Genomic DNA, 26,971 nt, shown 5'->3' on the forward strand with positions numbered 1-26,971 from the left:
TCACTAGTCAAATGAAGGTGTTTGCCTATTGGGATTTTATTTTACAGTAGCAACATACTGTTTTTTGAAGACAATCTGTCACATACAATGGACAGGGCCTAGGTTTTTTCAAGTACAGCAGTTCTTTTATTTTCATTCTTTTTCCACTCAGTGCACTTCATGCATCTCCATCTTTCATATCCAGTCACAATTATGTACTCAAATAAATAACAAACAAACATTCAAGCAGTGACTTGAAATGACTGCATAGTGATATAACTGAGAAAGTCCATATGTAAAATGGCAACCAACAATGCTGCAAAGGGAAGAGCCAAACAGTGAAAGAAGTATGGACCTATATACATCCAGGAATGGACACCAGTACAAAAAGAGAAATTAACTATTTTACCCCATCTTAGCACACAATACATAATGTTTTATACAGCGATCCAATTTACTCCAAAAGACAAACTGCATTAAAACAAAAAAGTATAAAAATCATTTAGGATCTGAAGCCAGTTTTTCCTGATGGACACTTTGATCGTTTGATCTTATTTTTTAAACCTTGTTCAGTGGTGACACTTCACAAGGAAAAACGCCTCAGAATTATGGGTGACGTTGTACAGTCCCTTGGTCTGCCTAGCTACAGTCAGAGCCATAGTTTGATCTATGCTTTGGTATTTGTGGAAAGGACAACACCGTCTGTGTACAGAGCCACAGCTAGCTTGCCGGGATTTAAATCCTCAAGCTATGCGCAGAGCTGGAATTGCACTATTTTCACAAAAATCTCTCCAATGGTCTCATGCCTCCCTATTTCCAGTGAGAAGCTCCTCCTCAGCTATATTCATTGGCTTTATCCTGGCGACTGTTCCTATATTGCTTACCAAGGCTAAGGTTAGACTAGCGCAGCTAACCAAGACTCAAAGCAATTGCAAGTCAATATATGCACACAAGTACAAAGTTAATATACAGAATGGAAAAGCCATTGATTAGATGACTTTTACAGTTTATTTTAACTTATTTTGATCAGCAGGCACACACATGCACACACACACGCACACACACACACATACACACATGTATAAAGAAATTATTCTAGTTCTTCAGTCATCTTCACCTGGATGGATGGAATTTTTTTGAACTTGTACAGTTCCTGAACATACAATAACCCCCCGCCCAATTCCCAACCCACCCCTCTCATTAAATCAGATCTCATGACTGGAATTTGGAAGAATCTTGGAGGTCCTTCTTATGTGGCTGAATTGAGCAGGTGGGGCCAGAAGAAGCCTCTGGCTTTCCTGCTGAGTATCCCTGCTTCTCCTCCACCGCCTTGTGGCTGTCCTTCCCCTTGGCCCCCTCCTGAGCTCCGGCCTTGGGCGGCCCCAGCATGTCCTTGGCGACACCAGTGAGTTGTTTCACAAATCCAGCCTTGTCTGCTGGGGTAGTGGCTTGCAACTTTCCGTTGCCAGGGGAGATGGCAGTTGGAGAGTGGGAGGGGCCAGGGGCGTGTTCATCCACTGCCTCCAGGAGACGCGTGTTCTCAGTGGTGGGACCTGATGGGGGAGGGCCAGTAAGGCTGGGTTTCTCTGCCCCTGCTGCTGGAGTTCTGCCTATTCTTCCCTTTTGGGTGCCTTTCCCCATCTCTGTCCCTAGAGTCCCCTCTGACATCACTGTGGCTTTTTCCTGGCCCTGCCTCCTCTGCCCTAACTCTGCCTTCCTGTCCCTTTCCTCCTGCAGCAGCCCGTCTTGCTCGCCCCTCTCCTGCTTCTGGCTGGCTATCCCGGCTTCTGTCTGGACCCCCTGGTGCCTCCGGTTCCTGGGCGGCGGCTCTGGGGTCTTTGGGTCGCAACCCACGCTTGAGACTGGAGGACACCTTTCTGGAGGCTGGCCCACAGACATGGATATCTGTCCAGACATCGGGTCAGCAGAGGTAGGGGTGGCCAGTGACGAGGAGGGCTTTGACTCTGCAGGTGCTGGAGGTTGTTTCTGAGCTGGGGGGTCCCTGCCTGGGGGCTTCTGGTCCATGCCTTGCAGGCCACTGTGAGTGCTGCTCGCTGGTACCGTGGGGGGTGTGTGTGTCACGAGCGACAGCGCATCGGCCCTGCCCCTGCCCTGCCCCATCACCCCCAGGGGGCCCTCCCTCCTCACCAACAGCAGTGCCTCCTGGCTAAGGGGGGACTCCTGCCTCCCCAGTCTCCTTGTGGGTGGCTGCAGCATGCCTGTCTCTCCGCCCCCTTTCGTTCCATCGGCGACGGGAGCGAGCTCGGACGGCGCGGTGCTCTCCGCCTCCGTCTCCTGCAGGCTCTGCAGGCCCGTCTCGCAGTGGAAGGAATCCCTGCGGAACTCGGCGTGCTTGCGGACGGCGCTCGCCATGGCAGCGCCGCCCCCGCCGGCTGCCCCCGCCCCCTTCCTTTCCTTGTCCACCCTCTCGGCCGACTGCACGCGCCGGAGCAGCGGGGAACGCGACGGCTCGGCACTCTTGGGGCGGGCCCTAGGCACTGGGGGCGGAGAGGGGTGGAGCTTAGGGCCACCCACTGCTGGGGAAGGGGCCAGGGGAGGGGGTGGTGCCTGGGGGGAGCTGACAGGTGAGGGGGTATGTGCCAGCGGGGACAGGGGGATGTTGCCGGCGGATTTGCAGCGGGCAGATCGGTATTGGCGGTGTAGTTTTGGGGAGAGACCATGCAGGGAGCTGGGCCGCATGTGCTGTGACACCAGGGGGCCAGTAGGGGCGCTCTGGGACAGAGAATCTGAGAATAGAAGAGATGCACACAAACACACACACACACACACACACACACACACATACACACACACACATACATTTACATTTCTATAATTCTGGGCGAAGTTTACCGTTAACTAGAGATCCTAGGATACAGTTCTTTGCATCCCACCATTTTCAGCCGTATTATCTTTAAAAGGGCAAATAACCTTTTTGATCTATGCGATAAAGATTGATTGATTGAGTGATTGATTGAATGTTGGAATGATTGGGGGCTTTGAAGGGGTGGTGTTGAAGGTTCTGAGGGCAGAGCTCACCTAAATGGGTGGAGTCTGGGGCGGGGCGGTAGCCCTGGGTGGGGGAGGTGGGAAGGCTGTCCCCGGAGGAGAGGGAGCGCTGCAGGGAGGAGAGGCTGCGGCTGGTGTGCAGCAGGTTGCTCTGCCTGGTCATCTTGCGGAATAAAGAGCCGCGCTTCTTACTGTGAGGGGAGAGAAGGAGAGAAAAAGGAGAGAGGGAGGGAAAAGGAAGAATGGAAGAGAGTTACCACAGTGTATAAATAGTTCACTCACAAAACCGCTTGAGAGCAACTACCATACTAAAATATCTCCTGATTTGACACACTAGTCTCTCTTTATTAGCATTTTTTTAAAGGTAATTTCTTTGTGTGCTGGCTTCAAAATGAACACATTTAGCCAGTTTGGCACCATGGCCTTTGGAGTGCGGAAAATACCAGAACATGACCACAGTAATGTCTGTAACGTCATCTGCAGGAGCAGTCCTACCTCTCCTGTCCCTCCTTGGCTGGCGTCTTCCTGCTGCGCCGCGCCATCTTGGACTTGTAGCTGGCTTTGCGCGCCGGGCCGATCTTGATGGAGGTGTTCTCGAAGGGCGTGGTGGTCACCGTCACCCTGTTGCCGCTCTGAAGGGGGGCACGGCATTCACAAGTGTTCACAATTTGGTTTATTGGCCAAGAAAACCTAAAAGCCCGAATCCTCAAAACTCTTTCATTTCTTTGCTTTCCTCACCTTCAGAATGAGCTCCACAACTTCTGTGTGGACCAATCCGTGCACGGACTCTCCGTTCACATGGGTGATGAGGTCACCAGCACAGAGCCCCGCCTCTTGTGCAGGGCCTCCTTCCTCCACGTGCTGTCATTTGTCGAAAGTAGTGTTAAACACGGGGGTATAGCGAACATTGACATCAGACAGGTTTATAAAGACTGCTTCATCTCATTAAAATAGCTTGCACTAGTAGATTCTTTTTACATGCATGCATGTGCATATATATGTGTGTGTGTGTCCGTGTGTGTACTTGATAGTGAATGCATATGTGTGCATCCTTCTTTATGTGTATCTATATGCGCATGAGTGCAAATGTGCCTGTATTTAAGTGTGTTCCCGTGTTTGTGTATGTGTCCACATTCAATTATATTACATTACATTATTTTTGATTAACAGATTGTCTTATCCAGAGAGAACTGCAGGAGAAGCATAAGCGAATTCACCTGATTAATATGACTAATGGTGCCAGGCCTAGCCAATAACATTCTGAGACCAGTGAGAATGGATGTAACCTCACTATAGCAGTAGTCATGCAGCTGTGTGCGCATGTATGCATGTGTACGTGAGCACTGTTGTACACGCGTGTGCATGCATGTTTTCTTTCTCTCTCTCACCCATACGATGTGGTGCACGCTGTAGACGTGGCTGTCTCCCATGTAGACGCGGATGGCTCGCAGGGTGAAGCCGTAGGCCTTGCCAGAGCGGTGGATGGTGATGGGGGACCTCGGCACGCTGACCGCCGGGCTGTAGTCACGGCTGGGGGAGGAGTCACGCGAAGAGGGGTCGGAGGAGAAGGAGCGCGGAGACAAGGGACTGACCAATGGAGAGCTCCCATGCTGCTCTACTGCAGTGAAATAGAGAGAGAAAGAAATCCAACATGGCAGACTTTATGGGTTCTTTGAGCAAATTTGTTCAGGATCAGGTGGTACGCATGTGGAAGAAATTTGGCACCGTTGCTGCCAGGCCCCCTAAATATAAAATGGCACAGGAGAGAAAACTGGATTTTAGCTCGCTCGTGCAAGAATAACAGTCTCCCTCTGGTGGTGACATGCCGCACCTGCAGGGATGATGACGGACAGCGCGGTCGCCGAGGCGGACTTGGTGACCTTAGTCACGGGTCGCAAGCCACGCCTCTCCCCGTCTCCTGGCAACTGCTGGTGTCGCGTCCACCGCATGGCCAGGCTGCCAGTGGGACGGGACCCCTGGGGGTCCAAGTCCCCTCTCACAGCAACTGGAGGGGGAACTGTTGCCCCACTGGGTGTCTCGCTTGGTCTGGGCAGCTTGTCTGTAATGTTGAGGAGGAGCAGATTTAGGATTGTGAGGGCCTGTGGGATAGCAATGCATCTCATGATCATCTTGTTCAAACCCTTTTCAATTATTCTAGTAGAAGCCAGACCCCCCCCCCCGCCCTCACCTGAGGCTGCAGTACCATCTCCCTCTTGCAGGGCAGCCTTCACCTCCACCTGGCTGAAGGACCAACCTCTGGCCTTGACTTGAGGCTCAACCTCACCCTCCAGTGGAGAGGTGAAGCGCTGCACATCCATCAGGGCGGAGAACCGTCGCCGGGCGCCCAGCGGGGAGTTGGGGTCGCTGTCCGCGAACGAGGATTCGGAATAGGACAGCCGCTTCCTGCGGGCTCCCCTGAGAACAACAGCCGACATCACAGGGAGTGCCACTGAACACCTTACCCAGATGATAGCTTTCAGGCACTCTCAGGTACAATTTTCAAAGATCATTTGTTCATTGCTGGAATAGTCAAGTTCCCATGAAACTGAATGTGACTGAAGGCAGAGAAGCGAAACAAAAAGAACATCTGCAGAGCCCATTGCTCTATCCAGTGCTGCAGCACACCTTACAAACTGATAATAATAAATCATCACATGTCTGCCCCTGTCTCACGGGAGACGTTTTTAGCAATAATTTAGCCAAATACCATAGAGTCTACATAACACTGTCATAAGCATGACATAAAACTTTTCATAACCAGTCATGACAGCATATGGCAGCTTATGACCAAAGGTACAGGATCAACTACTGAATTGTCACTGCATGCATTTTGATAATGTAATGACATTGGTAACAGGCTGGCTTTATGTTATGGCAGTATTGGCAGCGTTATTTAGGCTTTTTGGTGTCTGCGTGATGTATTTTCAGACTCACAGCTCCGGAGAGCCAGTCCTCCAGCTCTTGTCCCGCAGGGTGAGGCTCCCCAGGCTCTCCCGTTTGGCTGCCCGTTCCTCCACTTGGCCCTTGGGGTCCCGCCTGGCCAAGGAGGGGGGCTTCTGCTCCAGCTGGGACAGGTGCTCCATGCTGCTGTAGACCTGCAGCGCCAGAAACCAAATGGAAATGGGGTTTCGGGTTTGAATCCCAGGTTGGACGTTGCTGCTGTGCCTTCAAACAAAAGTTGTTAACCTGAACTGTTTCACTCTGAGGCCTGTTATTCCTCTCTCCTTTTTCATTCCAAATGCTCTTCCCTATTTGTTTTGCACCCATAAACCAAAAAAGAGCCAGGTCTTGAGTGGAGGAGGTGGATAATGCTATGGAACCAAATGTTGAAGGTGAGTGAAGAGGGAAGAAATAAAATATAACTCCCAACTGAAGGGCAGTATGTCTACAGTGCATTTATTAATAGCTCCAATGCATAAAGGGTTAGAGAACTTGGAAATTTTTTGCATTGGATTTGGGGGATGCGGTAGGACCTTGCTCAAGGTACAGGGCAGGCACGGGGAGAGACTTGCGGATCTCCACCGGCCATCATCATTGTTGCTCAATGCATACGATAGTTTATTTGGGGATAGGCGCCGACTGCTGCGAGGAGAGGAGAGAAGGGAAGGTGTGTTTGGGGTGTTGTAAAGAGTATGGGGAGAGAGAGAGGTGTGTGGTGGATGAGAGAGAGAGAGAGAGAGAGAGAGAGAGAGAGAGAGAGAGAGAACGTGAGATAGAAACTGGATTTCCTTCTTTCTAGACAGAGGAAGCTGTCGGGACAGACTCACTGTCAAAGTAGCTTGTGTCCTCCTCAGACTCCAGCTGAGGAACAAACTCAGCTTTCTGCCTCAGTAGGCTGTTCCAGTCCAGCTCAGTGAAGAAAGAGTGCTGCTTCACTTCAACAGCACCACCTAGTGGCAGGAGGAACAAAAAGCCTGCTTGTTAAAAAATCCCAAGAAAGGATAACACTTGGTCATGAAGATGCATCGAAAAAAGGCTGTTTTTGGGGTGCAAAAACCATGATAGCTCATAAACTATTGTGAGCTGGCCTGTTGCAGGTGAGCACTGACCTGTGCCCAGCCGCAGAAGGGGGTTGGTCTCTAAGAGGGCAGATATCAGGCTCTGAGCATCAGCAGGAAGTGCCTCCTCACCCTCTGGCCAGACAATGTCGTCTGCGGACAGGAGGGACAGCACAGGTAAACACCAGTAACACAGAGACAGGGTAAGACTAGAGGAAGAGAAAGTAGAGGGAGACTGAACAGGAGTATTCAGATCATCACAAGCTCATAAATGAAGCACAAAGATACAAACCCCTCAGTTTCCACTGACCCTCAGTCTTCACCACCTATAGTTTAATGTGCATTCAAGCCAGCAACTCTATGGTTTACCATTACATACAGATTCATTTTATCTACAGGTCACCCAGCTCATCTTTCATGCACATTCCAGCATGCCTCACCTGTGATGACCTGTCCGAAGAGCTCCTCGGGCGTGTCTCCAAAGAAGGGCACGCAGCCCAGCAGGAACTCGTACAGGATGACCCCCATGGCCCACCAGTCCACCGGCTTGCCGTAGCCCTGCCGCAGGATCACCTCCGGAGCGATGTACTCCGGTGTGCCACACACCTGAGGACCCCACGCATTGCACTCACATCATTTACTTTTGTTTGCACATTTACTGAACACAATGAATGTTTGAAAATAATAACTTTATTTATACTTTCCATTGCCTTTACTTGGAAAGTGCTTTGAGTGCACTGTATGAAATGCACCAAATAAAGACATTTATGTAAGTGTCATACTAACAATAAAACTTAAAATACAGTGTAAAGAACTGACAGCATAATACAAGTTCAAATGTTTTAACTGACATACAGTAAAAACCTGAATAACATTATAAGACAGTTCTTGCAGCATTCCTTGTCACTTAAAAATAACATTCAAGGGAATGTCCTGCATCCTGGAAACCAGAGAAATGTTCCTCCTGGAGAAGGGAATGTTCAGAGGCGTGGAGTAGCGCCTTACCTGTTTGTCCAGGAACTCACGGGTGTCCTTCTCAATGTGGCCCTCATACAGGTTGGTGGTCAGGCTCATCAAGCCCATCTTGGACAGCCCAAAATCCGTCAGCTTGATGTGTCCCATGGAGGTGATCAGCAGACTGTGGGACAAGAGAGAGAAGCTCACTTTGATGTTGTAACGATGCGTGGAGATACTAATTCATATTCACCTTTAGTAGAGTAGATCACAGAATGGTATAGTAGATATTTTGTACAGCATCAAATATAATCAGCACAGACATTCTGCAGACTATGCATTTCTGATTTACTTTACATTCTGAACTTCTACAAAGTCCCACAAACTGGCAAATGGTCAGATAACTGCTGTACCATATGGCTGATGTTCGATAACAATAGCCAGCCATTAGCTGATCAATAGGCAGCCACTGTGCATTAGCTAAATGGATGGCTACTTAACCACATCTAATGCTATATTGCTCTCTTTCCACAAGAATGAATGCATGTCAGCTTCAAAAATATCCTGTTTTATTCTGATTGCATGAGCAACTATTGTATTTTGCTGCCTTCTACTACGAAGGAAGAATGTGCATTTGAAAACTTTTAATTTAGTTAAAAGTTTTCAGCTACCATAGGACTGCATAGAGAAGATACAAGCAAATTAGAGTACATTGTACTTTATATGTCTGAGGTACTATTTACAGTCCTTGAACATGAATTCTATCTACATTTGTCACAGTCTTGTTGCTGATATTCCCTGCATTTCATATTACTAGCCAGCAGAGGGAGACATCTTACTTGTCAGGCTTCAGGTCGCGGTGCACGATGCCGTAGTTGTGTATATACTCCAGAGCCAGCACGGTTTCAGCAAAGTACATGCGCGCGAGCTCCACCGGCAGCGCCCCGATATTCTTCAGCAGAGTGGCGCAGTCCCCTCCTGCCAAAGAGATTACGGTTACGGCATCGAATTGGTTAACATTTGTCCTCAAATTCTTGTCCAAAAAAATAAACAATATGGATTCTATATTCTCACCAAGCTCCACCCACACAACATGAAGACTCGCCCCCTTTCCCCAAGCCCCACCTCTCACCCTCCACATACTCCATGACCATGCAGAGGTGCCTGCGGGTCTCGAAGGAGCAGAACATGCTGACCACGAAGGGGTTCTCGGCGAAGGTGAGGATGTCGCGCTCCACGAAGGCCTGCTGGATCTGGTTGCGCAGGATCAGGTTCTGCTTGTTGATCTTCTTCATGGCGAAGCGCTGGCGAGTCTCCAGGTGCCGGACCAGGTACACCGCGCTGGCGGGTGGGACAGGGTTCACACACAGACAGGGACGCGCGACGGGAGGTGACCCACAGTACAATTCAGGGAGGAGGCGGTGACAGGACCCGGGCGCTGGTTACGCCTAAATGACCTCCAAACTAATGTATAATACACATGGACGGAGTGTGGCACAGTGGGTAAGGAACTGCGCTTGTAACCGAAAGGTCGCAGGTTCGATTCCTGGGTAAGGACACTGCCGTTGTACCCTTGAGCAAGGTACTTAACCTGCATTGCTTCAGTATATATCCAGCTGTATAAATGGATACAATGTAAAGTAAAAAGTTGTGTAAGTCGCTCTGGATAAGAGCGTCTGCTAAATGCCTGTAATGTAATGTAATGTAATTAATGTACACCTCTTAGTGGGGTCAGACTGAGGGTGGAGGTCATGTCAAACCAAGCTTCAGAGAACAACTCCTATCAGTCTACTTTGAGAAGATGAGTGACATGTGAACATCATTTTATATAACACTTTTATGTACACAATTGCTCTGGCAATGCTATGCCTTGGGTACCAGACCGGTACGCGCCCCCCAGTCCCCAGGCTCACCCATACGCCCCGTTGCTGATCAGCTTGATGGTCTGAAAGTCGTTCTCGCTCGGTGGCTTCATGGCTTTGATCTTGCCCTGTCGTAATAAACGCGAGAGCGTAAACCGACTCGACGAGACCGCTTTAAAAAAGCACTGTGAAGCGCATTCCCAGGCATCCGTTCTTCGCTCTGATCAATCAGCTGGACCTCCAAGAGCAGCGGACATGGAGTTTAGCTGACTCTGTCCTATTTCTGAAAGGCAGGAAGGGTTTTAATCTGTGATACTGCATTAAATGGGCGTCCCTCACAGACTGTAACAGCACCCCTGCAGAAGCAATAAGAGTATGATTACGGTCCTTTGCTCTCTTGCCCAGGGGGCTAATCGTAGGTTTAGCTGCACAGAGCAGCAGTTGAGAGGCAGGGCTGGGAACAGCCACAGCAGGCTTGGAATAAGCCGTAAGCGGCGAATGACTCCACAGATCTGCATCCGACGGGATGGGCTGTCCTAATACGGGTCGGGGGGAATTTTTGGGGAAGGAACGGGGTCCTCACCTCTGCGGAATCGTCCGTCTCAGGAGTGTGGGATCCCTCGCTGTCATAGCTGTCCAGATTCACCATTTCTGGAGGCACGAGAACACAAAAAAGCAAAAAAAAAAAAATAAATAAAAACTTACAACACGTACCCACGCACATCTTAAAAGGCCTACCCCATTGCTCTATATGAATTGTTATTCTTTTTCTCTTGTGTCTCTCATTGTATACTTTTGGTATTTATTTATTCATCAAATCAAATCAATTTTATTTGTATAGTGCTCGTTACAGAGAAATGTCACAAAGACACTTTCCTGAGTAACAGAAGGAAAACTGGGCAAAAAAGCCTGAAACCCCAAAAAGCACGCAGAGGTAAATAAAATAAAAAACTTCCTGGTGGGATGTTGGCCAGCACTTAGCTGTAAAAGATATTCTATATCTGAGTGGGATTTCCTTGTTAAATAAAGGTCAAATACATTTTAAAAAGTGTGCAGCAGGCTCACCCTCCAGCGGGTGTCTGGTCAGACCCAGTTGGCTGAAGATGTATCTGGGGATGTCCGTCTTCATCAGGTGTCCCTCCTTGGCGTGGTCCTCTGCCGCCTCCAGCAGGTGGTAGAACTCCTCTGGGTTAAACTCCTGTTAGAGGGGGACAACATTCACCGTGACACATGGCTGCACAAGCACAAGCCACAGATTCTAGTGACTGACCAAATATTCAGCTCTGTATTTTTTAAAGTCATTATTTCTCTCAATATAGAATGCCTAATCATATTCAATAAGTGTCCTCAACACTGCAAGCTCTGCAATTTGCTGTCTGAATCCCTCTCTATCCTTAGGCTATGCTACATTTAATTAAGTTTTCCTGTGGGGTTGTCAGCCACAGCCTACAATGGCACAATTCAGATTCAATAGCAGACTGTGGGGTCTATCCAAGCTCTTAAACAGTGCCTTACAGGATGTGCCACCCTGCAGCCCCTCAACTCCATTTAAACCCACAAAATCTATCCGACAGAAATGGAGAATGCCAGGCTGACAAAAATATATATATTTATTAAATTGATGGGTCTCCAGAGCAAATCCAATGTTCACCCAATTTCAAAACACAAATTAAAAGTTACCTACTGTCAGAAAGAGAGTGAGGTTCCAAATTTTTCCAAGTTCCTAACTTTTCTCTGTCATATAGCCAGAGAGCAAGGTGAAAATGTTAGCCTTGCCACGTGAGACAGACTGCAACCCAGTACCACTGGCTGTCATCTAAATTGCTTTTAAGGTAAGGAAAACTTTAAAGCAAGGGAACTTTCAAAAAATCATTAGAAATTTGCTGGAGATTGGGTGAACTTAGACACTCTACCTAACATAAAGTGACCCTCAATCTAAATGCAAATTAAACTGTTAAATAGCTCATTGTTCATTTTATGGAAGTAAAATGTTTGTTTTTTTATTTCAAATGAAGGCATGCAATTTGATTCTGAATATTGGATAATCTTAAAAACCTCATCTGGTGGAGGGAAATTCTGCAGAAAGAGAAGCAGTGAAAAATAAGAGAAGTAATCTCTATCTGCTTTTTTTCAGTGATGAGGTTTGTGTATTCATGAGTGTTTTCTGGACTTTTTGGCATTACTGTGATCTGAGTGGTTTGAACTGAGTAGCCAGAGCAGTAGAACCAATAGTAGTAGCAGAAGTAGAAGGGGTATATACAGTATACTAATAACATTAGAATTGGTGGTATCATAGTAACAGAAGTGTAGTAGCAGCAGTACTACAGTATTAGCAATGGTAATAATGGTACAGTAGTAACCTCAGGTGTATAGTAGCAGTTGAAACGGTAGTAGTATGACTCACCAGGCACTCCAAGAGCCTGGCTGGGCGAGAGATGATGAAGAGGAGTTTTTTCACCAGCTCAGTGATAAAGGCCACCTCAGAGCTCTCTGACCGCTCAAATGCCTGAGAAAAAGACAGGAAAAGAATTAGAGAGAGAGACAAGGAGAGACAAAGAGAGAGAGAGAGAGAACCTCAGACTAGAACATCAATACGCAGCAGGTCCAGGTCAACTCAATCAAAACAGAAAAATAAGATAGAGCAGCCCAAGACCAAATCAGTCAAGCCAGAGCAGTGAGATGCAGCCAGGTGTCACCGACAGGCAAGTTCTCTGTTAAATCACCGTTGTCAATTTGTGTCATTATGACATCACAATTCACAGGGCATGTTCTAGTGACAGTTGGAGTTATGGATGACTCACATTGTGCAGGAGCTTCTCCAGGTTCTCCTGCAGCTCCAGGAAGTAGACAGAGGTGATGACAGCATCCCGGGCCTTAGTCAGGCAGTCCCGGGCCAGCTCGGTGATCTGGTGGTGAATGAAGCTGAGGACCCCATCGGCCAGCGGCAGCGTGGTCTCTGGGGCGTGGCGCCGGATGAACTCCATCAGCCGCTCCTCCATCTGCGCCGTGGCCTGAGGGACAAGGGCGGGGACCGGATGGGCCCAAGCTACAGTCACCAAGACGGGCAGAGACTGTGTGTGTGCTTGTGTGTGTGTGTGTGCCTGTCTATATGTCCATGTGTATATGTGAGTGAATCTTTGAGCAAGTATCTGTGCGTGTCTGCGTATGCAATTATGCGTGTGTGTCCAAGTTTGTGTACATGTACACATTTGTGTGTGAGTATGTATGTGTGCATATATTTATGTGTGTATCTGTGTGTGTGTGTGTGTGCATGTGCACTGGGGGTCTGACCTTTGGGAAGCGTTCCTGGTACACGTGGTTCATCATGACAATCTCGTTGTCGTAACAGGAGGGTGATCGTCCCGGGCTGCAGGGGGGAACAGGGTGTGTGAGAGAGGGGGGGCGTTAGGATCAATTGCACACCCTTTCAGTGACAGCTTAAGTTGCTTAAGAGGTGAATCCCCTACTCAGCCACCCTACACATGTATGTATAATATGTATAATCCCTGACTGACTAATCAAACAGGAGCTTATTATTGGGAACAGAGGCGGCACGTTGTAGGAGGCGGCCACCTCAGGCTACGGGACCGGGCGCGCAAATGGGGCGAGCTGCGTCCCCCTTCATCGTCGGCGATGCTCTCCGTGCTGCCGAAATGCTTGGAGAGGAAGTGCAGCTCATCCATGGTGGGCTGGTAGGGCAGCTGCTCCTGGGAGGAGCTAGAGGACTGTGTGTATGGTGGGGGGGTGGGGGGGTAGAGCCAACAAAGGGAAGGCAAGGAGAAGTGAGGGAAAACAAGAGAGGGGAGAGAGTGAGGGATGAGGAGATAGATGGAAAGACAAAGGGCAGAGGGAGGAGGAGGAGGAGTAAAGGTTGAAAGAGGAGAGGTGAAGTCAGTGTGAAATCAGTGAAAATTCAGACGATTTGGCAGAAAAAGCCGAAGCAGGAGACTTTGCTGCCGTACATACCGTCGAGCTTGGTGTGTTGGTCCCGTATCCTGAGGAAGGCAGTGAGGCCAGAGACCATCGCCTCCCATCTGCTCTGCAGGGGGGAGAATGCAGCAGATTAACCCCAAGTGGCGCCCTCTGTTGGAGCGGAGGAATCATCACTCTTTCAACTATTCTCATCCAGCAGGGGTCCCCTCCCTAGACATTTTACTGTCTTAGTGCTTGCTCACCTATTCCTACAACATAAACAAAAATCACTGAACCCAAATCCAACCCATACTCACCTAAAATCCAAACATGTTTTATACAATATCATACAATCCATATAAATTTACATTTATAGTCAAAAGATAAATATCCAGATAGACCGAGTTAAAGAGACAGTCATTAAAGCTGAGGGAAATACTGTTGAACTAATAGAAATTAGATTCTTTAATTATATTCTCACTGGATTTTTCCATTGTGAGGTGGACACAATACATAGAGCCATCGCAGCAGCAATCCTCCACAGCTTAAAGAGACAAGGCGACACTGTGAGATTACATTAAAGGGAACTCCACGAATAGCAGAGACATTAAAATAGGCCTGATAAACAGGAATTTCACGGAGGTGCTGTGTCCCCGCAGGAGCCTTTGTGAGTGAAGAGAGGGCCATCAATTGAGCACGGGCCTTCGTCCTTTTAGGGTGCAGCCTTACCTCCTGGAGGAGGCGAAGGAGAAGTGCGTGGGGGCGCTGGGGGAGAAGTTTCGGGGGCTGTCCATGGGGCTGCTCCCTAAAGGCATGGAGAGAGGGGAATGAGAGGTGAGAGGTGCTCCTTCGCCAGAGGTGCGCCAGTCCACAGCTGTTTTTTGAGATACACAGTACCCACCAATGTGACCTGGGATGGGCGAATGTGGGCGGGGCAGTGTGGGGGAGGTGCTGGTCAGGATGAGGCTCTTCCTGTTGCTTGCACGGCAACTATTGGCAAAAAAAAAAAACACTCAAGATTTTAATGATACACAGTAATGAGTAATGAAATATTCACAACACTTCTACCAAAATATCTACCATCACATTATTCATATTTATTAATCTAGCGGTACTAGTTTTTCCAAGTACTAAACAAGTGAAAGTAAGAGGGAAAATATGAATGCAGTGTGTATGTGCGTGCAGGTCTGTGTGTGTCTGTACCTTAGCCAGTACATGGTTGTGAGTATGTGATTAAATATGTGAGTGTACATTTGTGCGTGCCTGTGCACGCCAGAATAATTGTTTGTGTGTGTATTTGTGCAAAGGTGCAAATGTGTGTGTGAATGTAATGTACGTGTCAGTTTGTGCGTGTGTATCTGGTGTCTGCTCCAGTGTATGAATATGCATGTATATGTCTGTGTATCTATGCTGGTGTGTGTGTTCCAGCTGGTCTGTACATGCAAAGGAGCATGTATGTGTTTGTATGTATGTGTGTGTGTGTCTGTTTCAGTGTAGAGCCTGACTCCATACCACATGGTGTGAGATAAGAGCAACGATGTGATGAGATCACTGCGTCTCACTCACACTGTGTCTCACACAAAGAGAAAGAGAGACAGCAAAGAAAGAAAGGAAAGGAAGGAAAGATCAGGTGGCTTTTAAATGACTAACAGAGTGCCGAGAGAGGGAAAGACAGAGAGAGAGAGAGAGAGAAAGGGGGAAAGAGAGGGGGAGCTAGAGAGAGACTCCACTTACTCTGACAGCAGTGACTGCGCAATTTCACAATTACCATCACCAAACTGTCACACAGCATTCACGACAAAAGCCCTCTCTCATGCAGACTTGCTATATTCACTTATTTTGTACCTTGGTATACAGAGTAACTCCATTCAATGTATGACTGTAAGGTGACTGTACCATTGCACATCTCTGCATGTTTCCCCTGCAATTCCAATTGTTTGGATAAAATCACTCTGGAAGACTGCTGCAGTTTCTTCTGAATGAACCTTTTCATGCATGGTGTCCACAGCAGTGAATAGAGCTTTCAAAGTCTATTTTAACCTAGTCAAAAACATTTCTGATCTTCAACTGCTTGATGGCAGATTCTTTGGACCTTTGCCTAAACTGTGATATGCTCCATATCGCTACATTTGATTGGCTTTTCTAGTTTTGATAAATTGAAGGTCAAAATGGTGGATTGAGGTGAAAACGTTCAAAGTACTTCTGGTATAACTGTGAAAGCCTTCTATTCCTAGAAAACAGAGCATGTGAAAAAAAAATTATTGTTAGGTATGATGCAAGGAGCATTCTAAGTTTTAAACAAAAAAACCTTCTGTCCACTCTAGTGGACATCATGCATTAAGAGTTGCAATCTGCATGTGTGGCCTTTTCATGGAGCCAAGACATTTTCAACATCCTTTCACATGTCCTTAGAAGTAAAAAAAAAACTAATTACTAAAAAAATATTGCTCTGTTTAGTAATAATTCATGCATGAACGGATTAATAAAACTCAGTGATGGCAACTGGCTGAATGCACAGGAGCACACGTAAAATAAGCTTCCATAAAGGTAAGTTTCTACGATTTTTCATTTTCCTTTCTCTACTTGACAGTCTTAGCGGACTAGCGGACTCAATATCACAGGACATAAATCAGGACTCGTATCATAAGAATAGCAGAACAAGGACATGGATACAGGACAGGAAGTGGAAATGATGCAGCAAAAAGTCTACAACCAATCAGAGAAAGGCAAGGATTTAATTATTTTTTTAAAGATTGCAAGATGATAGAACCTGCCAAGCATTTCCCAAAAATGCAAATGTAGGAGAATATATATATATATATATTGATGAAATGCGTCTACAATTACAAATGGGGTATTTCAAAATCAGGAAGAAGCACACACACACACATACAATGCAGTCTCACACTCTGACAAACACATGAACTCTTTTTGACTCGTAACCCCAAAACAAACTGACTTCATATTTTATTATTTCAAATAAATTATTTTAAATAAATTGGGCCAACATCAGGGGTGTGCATCCTTGGTTCTGGAGAGATGCACGGTGTGCTAGATTTTGTTTTCACCTTAAAATTAGAAACTAATTCACACCCAAGAAACAAACTGTGGAGCATTAATTGCGCAATCAACAGCTATAATTGAACAACAGAATGCATTTCAATGAAAGGGACAGCAGTAGCTGTTCTTGCAGAGTAGATTAGTTAGTAGATTGTAATTAGTTATGTTTTTAAACTAAAATTAGGGAAATTTAAAAAATAATTTTACTTTGAAAATTTCTAATTAATGTCAGACATCAAATATGCATGTAAAATTATCATTCAAATGTAAACTGCAGATTATTCTCCAAAGAGCTGCCCCTGGCTTCCCTTCAAAATGCAGAAAAATAACAATTTTAATAATTTAATATTCTGGACTGATCTTAATTAGTATAACTTTAAATTCACAGAACAAAGGGATTCCAATGAGAACAGTCCAAAACAGGCTGACACAATGGACACTCATGAATGAATTTACACTGGTCTATTTTTCTACGCCCTTTGAAATTGGAGGATCAGAACACAACCTCTACATCTCCCTCTGGGCAGAATTGGTGTCGAAAACATTCCGGTGTTTTCTGTGCACCAGCATATCTGTGGATAAATAATCAGAAAAGACTTGCTTCTCTCACCCTTCTGCTCTTGTCAAAAAAACAAGACAGAAATAATGCTTAAAAGTGTGATATGATGTCTGTGAATGTGAATCCTGTGGGTGAATGTGACTTAAGTGTGTGGCTGAGACTGTGTGTGAAAGGGACTCTCTCTCTCTTTAAATATAGCTCTCTCAGTGTGTGGACGTGACTGTGCGTGCTAATGAGCTTTTTGCAGAGTGAGACAGTGACTCTCAGTTTTTGAATGTGATGTGCCATTGAGTTGCCCATCCATAATGGCTCGTGTAGTTGGTCAGTGTGCAACTGACTGCAGGATATCTCCCCACAACCACAGGCTTCACACACCTGCAGCACTCACAATCCCTAACCAAATTACAGCCACAATCTGAATCTTAATCAACAAACCCCACCCTTATCCCAATCCCACCACCAGAGGCCCAGCAACAGAGATACATTCCAGTAGAACTTCAACTAATGGAACAGCAAATTGGGCCTGGCAATGAGCAAGACCACCTCAGCTGTGCATTAGTTATAAGTCGGACTGTTGCTGTCCATGGTTCTGAAGACTTAAGTAAGAGAGAGATATAGAATGAGAGAGGGGGAGGGAGAGCTAATAGCTGGTAACGTAGCTGGGTTAAAAAACATGACATTCAAACAAAAGGTTCAAAGGGTAGAAATTATGTATTTAACCCCAATCTTGTGAGCATGCATACATGGATGTGTGTGTGTGTGCGTGCATGTGTGTACGTGTGGAAGCCTACTGAGAAACAGAGAGTGAAATGTAGGCTGCGCATGGTTCTTTTAAGGAGGAGAGCAGAGAGAAAAAGAAAAAGATAGAAAGAAAAAGAGGAAGAGAGAGGGTGGTTGGCTGAAGGAGGAGGATAGGGGGGGTAGAGTGTCTAGCCTGGGGCAGTGGGAGTACTGACAGCAGAGGCCGCATTGTAATCCCATCTCATTCCTCAGTCGGGTGTCTAACAGAGTGGTTTAAAAATCACATTTTACACACAGGCCAGACTGCATATTTTATCTGAAATTAATTCTTAATGCCTTTATATGTATTCGCAAATTGACTTTATGAAATTTATGACAATTCCATCCCCGCATTCTTCTTCAACTTCAGTGAAGTCGAATATTCCTCATGAATATGAATACTACAATACGTTAATATTCACAAACTTACATATTGTACATTTGGAAATTGCACAGAGAGAGAGGGAGATGGTGAAGGTAGAGAGGGAGTGGAGAGAATAGGGTGAGCAGGAGAGAGAGAGAGAGCAAGTGAGAGCGAGAGAGCGAAAGTGAAAGAGAGACAACATGAGTGAGAGAGAGAGAGAGAGAGAGAGAGCACTAAACAGCAGCTGGGGTACACACAGACCCCTGCTGTGGGTGACAGGTCTGTGGGCACCCCTGATGGGGGAGACATTTTGCTGTTTTGACATCTGAGACATTATCTTTCCAAGTGGACTCCACAAGTGAGTGAGTGCAGGCAGCAGCAGTAAACACAAAGAGAGTGAAGGAGGTATTCAGGCACCAACAACAGCACATAGTCGCTGGCCATAGGGAAGAGCAAAAATTATCTGGCCTCCCTTCTAAAAGCAGCTATTGAAGCTTGCCTTTTCAAAGACACGCTCCATCGTTTCTATGATGACCTCACATAAGCGCTTGGAACAAGTAAATGATGAAATGCGAAATGACTGTTTTGTTTCAGAGCTGAGGAGACAGTGGACTGCTAATCGCTTACTTTTGCATGTGCAGTCTTACCTCCAATTACTTTTCACCATTTTCTTGAAAACTGAATGCTTCCAACATGTGAAAAGCTGCAACAACTCCTATCTTGGTAGTATGTACCAATGCTGTACCTAATTTACATGAATGAACACACGCATGGACACAAGCCTTCAGTGACAGGGACAATGACGGATTAGCCTCCTGAGGCAAGGGTTTGCTGTCTGAGATTGAGACCAACGATTGATAAATGCTTGTTGGGTCCACACAAATCCTTTCCCTGAAGCTAACTTTCATTCTCAGAGAAACTCACAGAAGTGCTGTTGGACAGCAAACAAGAAAATGCACTCACCTGCTGCTTTTGCGGGGAAGGGGAAGATCCTTCTGAAAAAAAAGACAGAGAGAGAGAGAGAGAGAGATAGAGAGAGAGAGAGATAAATCAGATTGGTTTTTAGGGTACTAACAGAGGGCCCAATCGTGAAGCTCCACCCCACAAATACAAAACAATAATCCTATACCTGGTCCCAGCCAGCAACTGAAGCACATGCCAGCTCATGGCCCATATAGAACATTCTAGAATCCTTCAGGCACATTCCCTTACTCAGGTACTAGCCATGTTTGTTAATAGACTTTTCCTTTCTTATTAATCAATTTGAATACACTTATGTACTTACGCACTTATGTCTGCTAAATTATTACAAAGCAATTTTATATTCACTGAACTTTACAGGCCCACACTCTTTGCGCATTCATATTCAGTTTGCACAGTAGGTTTCACACAGGGATCCACATGATCTTCCTTTGAAAAGAGAAGAAACCAGTAACCATGCAGTTCCATCAGCTGCCTTTAGGGGAGCTCTTGGCAGCCCCTGCAGGCCATTGATGGGATAGTCACATTCCACATCTGAGCCAAGTGCGGAAGATAGTGCCAGATCTTTTTAGTCTTTCTCTCCCTCTCTCCCAGCAGGGTAGAGCGAGACATCTGCGGCCCAACCCCCTCCCCATCGCCTCCTCATTCAAACCCCTGACGGGCGGGCAAGGAGGGGCGAGCTGGAACGACAACAAAAACTCCTCCAAAGGAAGCATTGAGAACAGGAGCACCCGGCCAACTCAGCCTGCAAGAGCTGGATAGTGTTCAAAGAGATGGGAGGAGAGCCAAACGGAGCTGCTTGCTCATCCTCTCCCATACCGTGCCAGCAGCCTCTCCCCCAAATTATAATTCAAATGTTACAGGCCTGAACACTCTCAAATTCAAATGAACAGGCCTGAACTCTCACTCAAACTGAAATTCAGATGAACAGGCCTGAACACTCTCAAATTCAGATGAACTGGCCTGAACTCTCACTCAAACTGAAATTCAGATGAACAGGCCTGAACTCTCTCAAATTCAGATGAACAGGCCTGAACTCTCTCTCAAACTCAAATTCAGATGAACAGGCCTGTCCACACCAAAGAATGATCAGAGATACAGCACAAGTTGCCTACAGTTCCTGATTTCCTCTTTACTGCATATTTGGCACAATGAATGGTTTCAGGCCTTTAGGACAAAACGTAATATTAGACAAAGAGAACCTGAGTGAACACAAAACACATTTTTTTTTAAAAACTATTATTTTATTTAATTCCCTTTGTCTAATATTACATTTTGTCTAAAGATCTGAAACTATTCAGTGTGGCAAATATGAATTAAGAGGAAGTCAGGAAGGGGTTTTTTCATGGCACTGTATATCATACATGTAATTTAAAACCGGCTACAGCATACATACACAGACACTGCTCATATACAGCACAAGTACTGAGTACTTTTAACAATACAGATTCATTTCAACTCCGTCAGGGCTGAATTCAAATTAATCTGTATTCATTTTAATGTATAAGTAGATATGTATACTTAGATTGCACATTGAGAATGTGCTGATTGGTATATTAACAACACTGTCACGTGGTAATTTGAGGAAATGCAATGATGTGAGCTATAATGGCATTCATCACCCGATGCGAGCCAATATTTTCCTTGTGCTGTACAGCAGTGGTTCACCCCAAAAAACACTTCACAAACTGATGAACGTTTCCATGGGGACACAATTAACTCAGCAAAAGGCAAGCCACCTCGCTGTCCTATTGTGGTATTGTCTCAGAAAAAAACCTAATGTGTTTGGTAATGTGCTTCTTTGTGAAAGGAGTGTTGTGCTATTTGGGGTAGTCACAGTGTTGTGTGAGTCACACATTCCTAAAAGCATCTGTTTGAAATAGTTTTTTTTAAACATTCAAAATACCTGCCAAGCCCCAACAGCAGCTGTGCATCACATTATTTGAGGATTTCTGGGACAGTTCTGGAAGACTGACCAATCAGTGACGACCAGCAGGCTGATACGCTGTGTTTCTGAGAAAGGCCAGATGTGCAGGGGTAGCAGAAAGGTCAGGTGCGGTAGGTGTGGAGGGTCTGATGATCTTTTGAAGATAAAACGCGGCTTTCCTTTAGCTCTGGAATTTTGCATTTTAGTTTGATAAAAATTTAACCTTAGAAGCTCAACAGAATTGAAATGCAGAGAGGAAACTGGTAACTGGTTTTGTGCCACCTTCTCTCTGCTGCCCATAATGTCATCCTACTGGCACAGCATCAGACAGCCAAGGGCTTGAGCTATTTAAGGCCCAAGTGCTATTTAACGTCTAGATTCGAGCTTAGAGATCAGTGGCTGAATACACTCTCCATTCGCAAATAGTTTATATCAGTGACAGGTACCATAGGGTCTGTATAGTAATTAGATAGCATGTGAGTGGTGTATAATTGACCATAGTGTCAGCCAGGGAGGGTGGGCCTTAGTCAACAGTTTGTATGGAAATATGATATCGTCTAGAGTATCCAGCTTGTGGCTTTCATTCCAGGCTTGACACAGTGCTGAATCTGGACCGCCTCTAAATGATGAGTCTAGATAGGACGAATGGCCTGTTCTCATCATTGCTTTATATTCTTATGTTTTTATGGCTGCCATCTCCCCCTCCTGGCTTTCCCGACAACAGATGGCCGGGGGCGTGGGGGGTGGGGTGGTGGCAAGGAAACCATCCCCAACATTCCTCGATCATCACACAAAGAACACACATTCTACAGTACCTGCTAAAAAAGTGCCACATGTGTCACTGGCTCTGTGTTTTAACGGCCTGTGCACACTCACATCCACGCCCACACAAAAGACTCCAGGGAGAGTGAGTGAGAGAGAGAGAGAGAGAGGAAGGAGGGATAGAGGGAGAGAGAGAAAAAGGGAGTGACCGGAGGAGAGAGAGAGGGAGGAGGGAAGGATAGGGAGAGAAGCAGAGAGCGAGTGTGCAGCCGAAATGCAAGGCCTCGTTTCTGCCTCCCGCTGACACACTTTTGCAGGCCTGCACGTGTCTCCAGTCACGTGCTTGCCTTTGTCAGCCAAAAGGCTATTGTCTGCGCTGAGCGTGAATGCGCTCATACTGGAAGCAAACATCTTTCTGAATGCTCCCATTCAAACCTGAGCAACCTGCATTGTCATTCTCTGTGAAAAGCTGTGCAATGCCAAGTGCTGTGTGGGATAAGATATCCACTGATCTAGGATCATCAGTTTCCTAAAACCACGTCCTACCCCAACCATTCTAAGAAAACAGTCCATGCTTATCCAGTGTCAGAAACCCTACATTTTAATCGTAATCTCAATCATTGTGAGAGACTATTCTAGGATCAGTTTCGGTGTTTTGAGCCCAGAGTCTCTATGCCTCTATGTCATCACAGTCCCATGGGAAGTACTTGGGTGTTAATTAGCTTACCCCAAAACTGCTTCCTGGCTGTGACCCCCTCTGCAAAAAGGCAGCAATAATCAGATGGGACCCCCCAGTCGTCGCTGGAGCAGACGGACATGAGTAATATTCTGACACATGAGCATCGTTTAGATGACAGACGACATAGCCATTAGCGGAGGAATGATGTCACGCATGCCAGCAGTGTAATTAATTAGCTGGGCTCCGCGCCCGGGACAGCATCATTTTTTGCCCTGGCTACCATGGCAACGGTGAAACAATGTCGCCACCCGTCTGGGCGCTTTCAATCACCTCAGATCATCGACGGAGCTGCACCTCACCACTCTGGCCTGTCTGCCTGCCTGTCTGCTGCTCATCGAACAATGAGCCTGGCTGTACCCAAGGACTGCTGTGCTACAACAGCTGAACAATCAACCGGAACGCCTGTTCCTGACCCACCCGACGATCCAGCTGGGTCCCGCACACCCACAGGCAGTCCAGAAGCATAAACATTTCTCTAGATTGTCTCTAGACGATTTCTCTAGACTTCTTTCCTGTCTCATTAGGAAAAACTCACTTTTCAGGCCCCAGATTAATTAATATTTGGCTTTATCGCTGAATGTTCTCTCCTGCTATGGACTGCTACAAACAGTACAAAAGCTCTTGATGTGCATATTCAGTGGATGACATTGCATGACATTACAGGCATTTAGCAGACGCACTTATCCAACATTTGCATAGCGTTTACCTTGCGTCCATTTATATGGCTAGATATAAACCGAAGCAGATTAAGTACCTTGCTCAAGGGTACAACAGCAGCGTCCTACCCAGGAATCTAACCTGTGACCTTTAGGTTACAAAACCAGTTCCTTAACCATTATACTACACTGCCACCCAGCATATGACATGACATACCCAAGCCCTCTGCTTCTGCTCGATACATTTAGGGTCTGAAAATCAGAAACCCCACATTAACGAGATTAAAGACAGGACAAAAATCACATCTATCCATTCCCACACCACAAGCCACACAACATGCAGCAAGGGATCGGAGGAAGAGCACATCTCTCAGTGATCAATCGAAATCTGTCTGCGCCCAGTAGATACTGCGGGGTCGCTGATGCAGTGTTAAAACGAGGAGACCCGGCCAACTTCAGACCATCCTACGCAGAGAACTTCTCAGCGTACAACGGACTGTGACCGAATGCGTTTAAACCTAACAGAGTACACGTGGTCCCTACTGGACTGACATAAATGCAGAACTGGTACAGCACAGAGCATTTTGCTCAGGGTACTAACAATGGAGCCAATTGTGTTATAGTTGGGAAATGACACAAGGCAAGCTAAAAGTGTGCTGTAAAATGTTCAGTGTTACTTCAGCTCTTACCAGTGTATACGAGTCCAGTCGGGATCGAACATATTCCTTCTGAATAGAATTCACTCTATCAGTGTTAATTTACCACTGAACACTTTACAGAGTAGTGAAATATCCCATCATCGCATGTGCCTGTGCTTCAGATGCTGGAATATGCACGCATGCCCACAAACACACAGCTCCCACGCTTTCCATTTGAGACCCTAGTAAAGCGATGCCTTGTGAGATGGACCTACGATGGACCTTGTGAGATGTGTTCCTACGGTCCCTCAGGGTCTGACCATCTGGCATCAAAAGAGGGTCTTGCTTTAATGGTAGCTTACTGGAGCCAGCCAATCAAAAGCATCTGTGGGCGGGAGGTGGGAAATGGAAAATGAATGGTCCATAATTACCACCCCCCTCTCCAAAAAAGAAAATTGTGTTCTGGCAAAGAACACATCAATATTTCCTCGCTCATTCATGTGTTCTCCAGTTGCACATTAGAGAGAGAGAGAGAGAGAGACCAATCAAAGCGTACTCTGAAATAATAGAATTAATAAGAAAATGTAATTTATAGAATTGGTAGAATGGTGCAGGTAAATCCTGTTCACGTATATGAGAACATTGTAGCTATAGCTAATTGTTTTTTCAACCACCGTGCGGTCTCTCGACCTCACTCAGTTCTGGCTCAGTTTCTCTTTGCAGTCAGCCGGCTTTGCTCGGACCTCGCCTAGACACGCGCCACAGATAAAGGGGAGTCCCGCAGTACCATACAGAGGGATTCCCTCCTATTTCTGAAACGATGAATCATGCAAAACCTTGTACCTACCTAACGCAGTACAATTCATCCTAGGAGAAAATAAACTTTTCTATGATAATGCTAATAAGGGTAGTGCTCGTTTGACAACGGCCTAAAACACTAAGGATAAAAGCAATGCTCTTACCATTGATTTTGCGACCTCAATATAAAGGCACGAACCGCAATTGAAATCCATTTATTAGCATACCCGTGAGATTTCAAAAGGATTTGAGTCCCTCCGATTGCCGTTTCATAACAATAATCTAAAACATAAAACATTAAAAGAGCTTAATTTAGGCAGGACGTGGTCATCTGAAAGCGTCTCACCTGCAGCCTCCTACGACGAATAATCCCCGAGTCATCCATGTCACGAGCGCAGACGAGCACCTGCGGCAGGGCTCCCCAGCTGCTGGGCTCCGAGTCAAATGCGTCCGCGCGCGTCTCCTCAGCGTGCACGGCAGCCCGGAGTCTCTCGAGAGATCAGGGCGTACGACGCTTAGCTTGAGCCAAAAAACAAACCGGGAACACTTCACATAGCTATACCAGGAACACTTCACATAGCTATTACATACTGCTAAGAGGGCAAGTCCGGAGGTGCGTCCCTATAATAACTGGAGGACTTAACTACTGATTATCGTCAAAAATCAACAACAAAAAATCCAACAGTTAAAGATTCTCTGTTGTCAAAATGCTTCAGCTCGTCCGTATTCCCCGTAAGAACAGATTAAATATCATTAATGGTAGACAATCAAGAAAGAAATATCGCATTCCTTATGATGATTTCATCATTAGAACAGATGGAAAATAGCGTCAAATTTAACCAAGTCTTTTCTGTTTAATATCCTCATTGCTCTCTACGTGGCTGCGTTTATTTCTTGTCTTCCACCGTATTCTCTTCCTTCGCTCTGTTAATTTTCCGCGACTTCAGTCTGTTCAGTGGATCCAGGCTCCTAGAACACACAATGTAAAATAAGCAGTTTAAACTAAGATTATCGTTGAAATAGTCATGGGTCTGGACATCGTCCACGTCTTGACATCGTACACTTGGAGATTTAAAGCGTTGGAAATCCTCAGAAATATGACTCCATAATCCATTGATCGCAGCTGTAAGGTATTTGGGCTTGCGTCCTCCGTAAGTGCAGTTGTTTACAGACATTAAATTCCCTCCTCATAATTCGCCGTCTTGTTGCTATGTACGTATGATACACGTGCATGAATATTTTGCACGTGATAGAGAGAGAGGGTATATGGGATACATATGGGCAATATTCAAAGCTACAGCGTTTCACAGTAGGAACACAAACGAAACCACATTTAGATGCTTTCCTGCAAACGTCGCTTTTAGATCCACGTTTGTCATGTAAAGCGATTGCTTCCTCGATCGGAATGGACTGCTGAGATGTTGACGCGTCGTTTCCCACTCCGGCCAATCCAGTGGAGGGGAGAAACTAGTTTTTAATCTTCGATCCTGGACACATTTCCATTCGCTTTATTTCCTAACGCAGGAAACGTATTTCCCCTTGAGACCATCCTCCATTCAAATCCACTGCCTGCCTCTCACTTCCCCGAAACAGGGCGAGCAGCGATGTCACTTTAACCCTTCCGCACCCATATCTCCATCTCTCCTGCCGATTATGAGCTTGAAGTCTTTTCTGAAGGGGACCTACTGGCACTATCGAAGCTATATGTATTCATGCTGACAAACAAGTGCAAGGCTATACACATGTAGAAGGCTGCAACTGTGTCCCAGTAAACAATAAGTATTTGTATGAAATCACACACACATGCATTGTGTGTGTGCACATGTATTTTGTCTTATTTGTTGATTAATTTCATAAACATATTCACATGAGCACACTGTCCAAATGGTTAATCCAAGACATTGACCAGTGGTTCCCAATCATGTTTCTAGATACCTAGCATCCAGTATGTTTTCACTCCAATCCAAACAAAGTACACTTCTTTCAACAGCTA

At 46.1% G+C, this 26,971-nt stretch overlaps 1 protein-coding gene and 1 long non-coding RNA gene across 2 annotated transcripts in view; one reads left to right on the top strand and one right to left on the bottom strand.

The window, feature by feature from the left end:
* Positions 1 to 26,971, top strand: part of LOC135243276 (uncharacterized) — a 149,232-nt gene that overhangs the window by 106,135 nt on the left and 16,126 nt on the right. The window lies entirely within an intron of this gene.
* On the bottom strand, positions 13 to 26,558 carry LOC135243973 (microtubule-associated serine/threonine-protein kinase 1-like). The gene is made up of 27 exons (XM_064316133.1): positions 25,325 to 26,558; positions 19,441 to 19,472; positions 14,616 to 14,704; positions 14,444 to 14,519; positions 13,769 to 13,841; positions 13,376 to 13,527; positions 13,094 to 13,169; positions 12,604 to 12,813; positions 12,207 to 12,308; positions 10,868 to 11,000; positions 10,386 to 10,453; positions 9,854 to 9,930; positions 9,073 to 9,281; positions 8,780 to 8,918; positions 7,992 to 8,124; positions 7,427 to 7,592; positions 7,038 to 7,139; positions 6,725 to 6,878; positions 6,541 to 6,570; positions 5,923 to 6,153; positions 5,177 to 5,403; positions 4,820 to 5,047; positions 4,377 to 4,606; positions 3,727 to 3,849; positions 3,484 to 3,620; positions 3,019 to 3,179; positions 13 to 2,726 (listed from the first exon to the last, which is right to left on the bottom strand). The coding sequence occupies exons 1-27, from the start codon at positions 25,361 to 25,363 to the stop codon at positions 1,192 to 1,194; spliced, it is 4,932 nt and encodes a 1,643-aa protein (XP_064172203.1). The 5' UTR covers positions 25,364 to 26,558; the 3' UTR covers positions 13 to 1,191.

The sequence above is a fragment of the Anguilla rostrata genome, chromosome 17 (genome assembly GCF_018555375.3).
Source record: "Anguilla rostrata isolate EN2019 chromosome 17, ASM1855537v3, whole genome shotgun sequence".
NCBI classification, from domain to species: domain Eukaryota; kingdom Metazoa; phylum Chordata; class Actinopteri; order Anguilliformes; family Anguillidae; genus Anguilla; species Anguilla rostrata.

Coding starts and splice junctions, on each gene's coding strand:
- LOC135243973 (XM_064316133.1), bottom strand. CDS start 25,363: ATGGATGACTCGGGGATTATTCGTCGTAGGAGGCTGCAG. Junction 13,842..14,443: donor TCCTTCGCCTCCTCCAGGAG/GTAAGGCTGCAC, acceptor TCCCCCCTGCAG/AGCAGATGGGAGGCGATGGT. Junction 3,621..3,726: donor TTGTGGAGCTCATTCTGAAG/GTGAGGAAAGCA, acceptor GCCCCCCTTCAG/AGCGGCAACAGGGTGACGGT.